We start from the raw sequence: 2080 nt of genomic DNA, 5'->3' as shown, positions 1-2080 counted from the left end.
CCGCCTTCTAAAAAAAAAAAAATCTTTTTAACAAGATCTGTAGGACAAATAATATTGTTTACGTTCTAGCATAAGCTTCGGCAAAGGGGGGGGGGAGGGTTTTCCCCCAACACCATTACCAGAATGGGGGGGGGGGGCCCCGGTTTTTTTTTCTCCTCCCTCCTCCCCTCCCCCCTCCCTCCACTCCACCTCTCTCTCCTTCCATTCCCTTCCACCCAATCCCCCTTCCACCCAACCCCGCCTATTCCTCAGCTTCCTGCACATGCCGTTCGTGGTGGTGTGTGGGTGGGAGCCGACGGGCGCGGCGGCGGCGGCTGCCAAGCACACTGTCGCCGCTCTGCACGCCAAGCACCCACTGGAGTTTGTGGCCACACTCCGCGTCTCCGCAGAGGGTGAGCCGCGGCTGGAACAGAGCTTTGTTCAAGGTGCGGCTGCTCGCGCTCATTCGTCGGGAGAGCCGGCGGCAGGATGTGCGGCAGGCGAGGCCGTCGTCAAGGTCGAGGCGGCGGAGCCGCCTCCTCCGTCTACAGCTTCAGAGACGGGAGGCGGCACACGGCCGGGAGGCGAAGGTGCGGAGGCGATGGGCGATGACGGCGAGAGGATGCACAAGAACACAGTCAACGGCATCGTGGCGTCGCTGAGCATGTCGGCGGCGGTGCTCGAGACGAAACCGGCGATGAAGCAGCTGGTGACTCACGTCATCTTCCTGCTGCCGCTTCCGGCTATGGCCGAAGTGGCACCCGAGCAGATGCAGCGCATCGTGGCCACGCTGCTGATGCATGTGACGGCGTTTGAGGCATTCAATTCGTCGCTTCTTGACGTCCACGTGGTCGGGGTCGGGGTCGAGGCGCAGAGCAACGGGGCGCGGATTGTGCGCGCGCTCCACGGCGCGCTGCCAGGCTCTCTCACGTTCATTCCACCGCCGCTGCAGCCGGCGCGGGTTGAAGTGACAATCGAGCGACTGCTCGACCGACAGATGCGGGCGTGGAGCGGAATCCTCCCGCTGGGCAAGGACCCGCGGCTGCGGATGTCGGTGCGGATGCTGCCGGATCCGGTACTGTCGTCGCGGCGGGCGCTGGCGGCGCTCGGCGGCGGGCTGCCGAGCGAGCTCAAGATGGTGGGTTACGCGCCGTCAGCCAACGTCTTTGGCGCGCCGGTGCTCTCGGTCCACACTCTTCGGGCCCCGATGGGAGGCGAGGTCCGGCAGCACGCGACGGCGGAGACCATGCGGTCGTCAATTCTGCTCAACATGCTGTACTCGGCGCTGCACAAACACAGCCTGGTGGCTCTGCTCTCGTTTGTGCCGGTCGGGACGAACACGACCCGGTTTGCGCTCGCGTGGTGCGTCAAGGGGAATGGCGTGCTCCCTGTGGTCAAGTTCTCGATCCTGACGAGTGACTTTCGCATTCCGCCCACCCTCCCGCTTGCGCAAGCCCTCCATCCGCAGGCCTCGGAGCCTGCCGAGGCCGCCGTGTGGCCGGCGTGGCTCCCGAGAGTGGCAGCGGCCACCTCCGACACCCTGGCGCCGCTCACGTCGTCGTCGACCTGGCTCGGGCTGCTCCGCCGGGTCGTCCGCACCGCACACGCGCTCATCGTCGACCCGACCAAGCCGGTGGACGCTCTCAAGTCGCGCCTCCGGAAGCTCAAGCTCTTTGCGCTCAAGCACGCCTCCTACGCGCCGCGATACCTCTCGACTCTCCCGGAGGCCCTATCCTCGATCCGGCGGACCGTCCTCTCTGCCAAACCCACCAATGCCGCCGTTCTCTCTGCACTGGATGCCGCCATCACAGACGTCAAGTAACACGCAGCTCGCTGCCAGAGTCTACCGTCCGGTTCGGAACTCGAGGCGGAGCCAAGACGTGGCAGGCGCAGGCGCAGGCGCTTGCGCACTTGTCGCTGCCATGGACGCGCCCACGTTCACAGGCAATACCCACCGGGAGGGCCATGACGACTATGACGTGGAGAATGGTATGTGTGTGTGTGTGCGCGTGTGCCCGTGTGTATATATATATATGTGTGTGTGTGTGGTGGGGGTGGGGGGGGGGGGGTGGTCGGGTTGGTTGGTCGGCTAAGAAAGGCC

General features: G+C 64.9%; 1 protein-coding gene across 1 annotated transcript; it reads left to right on the top strand.

Annotated features, from left to right (window-relative positions):
• Positions 1-178: 178 nt before the first annotated feature.
• Positions 179-1801, top strand: AMSG_04176 (uncharacterized protein; the record flags this gene model as incomplete). The annotated part of the gene is made up of 1 exon (XM_013903506.1): positions 179-1801. Exon 1 carries the CDS (start codon positions 263-265, stop codon positions 1799-1801), a length of 1539 nt encoding a protein of 512 aa, XP_013758960.1. The 5' UTR covers positions 179-262.
• Positions 1802-2080: the final 279 nt, after the last annotated feature.

This window comes from Thecamonas trahens (genome assembly GCF_000142905.1).
Source record: "Thecamonas trahens ATCC 50062 unplaced genomic scaffold supercont1.17, whole genome shotgun sequence".
Classification (NCBI taxonomy): Eukaryota; order Apusomonadida; family Apusomonadidae; genus Thecamonas; species Thecamonas trahens.
Note: the sequence above shows the minus strand (reverse complement) of the source record. Positions and strands in the feature narration are given on the sequence as shown.